The 1,138-nt window shown below is 47.6% G+C and overlaps 1 protein-coding gene across 1 annotated transcript; it reads left to right on the forward strand.

Moving 5' to 3' along the window:
• Nucleotides 1–6: 6 nt before the first annotated feature.
• Nucleotides 7–1,130, forward strand: LOC126496586 (tumor protein p53-inducible nuclear protein 1; the record flags this gene model as incomplete). The annotated part of the gene is made up of 2 exons (XM_050134055.1): nucleotides 7–139; nucleotides 802–1,130. Coding segments are annotated over exons 1-2 (444 nt in total), but the record flags the coding sequence as incomplete, so codon positions are not given.
• Nucleotides 1,131–1,138: the final 8 nt, after the last annotated feature.

Raw genomic sequence — 1,138 nt, forward strand, 5'->3', positions numbered from 1 at the left:
AGCCAAAGTCTCAATCTTGCCTTAATGATGTTTCAGAGACTGAACAAAATGTTTGTGGGTGAAGTCACTTCTTCTCCCAACCAAGAGCCAGAATTCCGTGAGAAAGAAGATGACGAATGGATCCTTGTTGACTTCATAGGTAAGGTATACTCAACAGTCGACCACCACAGCACAAATGGCTTCCAGCCAGCCATGTCGCTAAGGATAGCCTCCTGATCCCTGCCTTCATTTCCCAATCATTACAATCGTAGGCACATACCACCACACCTGGCTCAAACCAGAAAACTCCTGGGGCTGCGGGTACCTGTGTGTGGCTCAGTCAGTAGGGTGCTTCTCTGCACATACCCCCCCAACACCATCTTGTGCACAAACACGAATGTATACATATATGCACAGAAAATGTGAGCTCCTGGATGTAATCTTTAAGGTTTAAAAGTAAATAAATAAGGCCAGCTCTAGAAACTCCAGTCAGTGAAACCGACTGACGCCAGGCTTTCCAGTTTTGCAGCTCTTAAAGCCTGATCCACGCAGAGCCCTTCAATGGGAAACCCTCATGAGCAGCAGGAACCCATGGAGCACATAATTTGTTTATTTGCCAGAACAGAAGATCCTAAAGCCATTCCTTAATGCCAGTATTACTATACACAGACGGGTTGGAAATTAACTTATAAATTGTTACAAGCAAAGCTTCCTTTGTGAGCATCTGTTAACATAATGTTGTCCTTTGTTCTGTCATGAACTGGATGGATGGCTCCACAACTGACTGCTCCACTCCCCTGTGCAATGTGGATCACAATCTAGACACGTGCACTGGCTTCTCAGCAGAGGAAGAGGAGGAGGAAGATGATGACATCAGCGAAGAGTCTCCAACAGAGCACACGTCAGTCTTCTCCTGTTTACCTGCATCTCTGGAGTGTTTGGCTGACACCAGTGATTCCTGCTTCCTCCAGTTTGAGTCCTGCCCCATGGAGGAGAGCTGGTTCATCACCCCTCCCCCGTGTTTTACAGCAGGTGGATTAACCACTGTCAAGGTGGAGACAAGTCCTATGGAAAACCTTCTCATTGAACATCCCAGCATGTCTGTCTACGCTGTGCACAGTTCCTGTCCCGGGCTCAGCGAGGCCAGCTGTGTCCACGA

The sequence above is a fragment of the Alexandromys fortis genome, unplaced genomic scaffold (genome assembly GCF_014885135.2).
Source record: "Alexandromys fortis isolate MF-2015 unplaced genomic scaffold, M_Fortis_MF-2015_v1.1 scaffold_9665, whole genome shotgun sequence".
NCBI classification, from domain to species: Eukaryota; Metazoa; Chordata; class Mammalia; order Rodentia; family Cricetidae; genus Alexandromys; species Alexandromys fortis.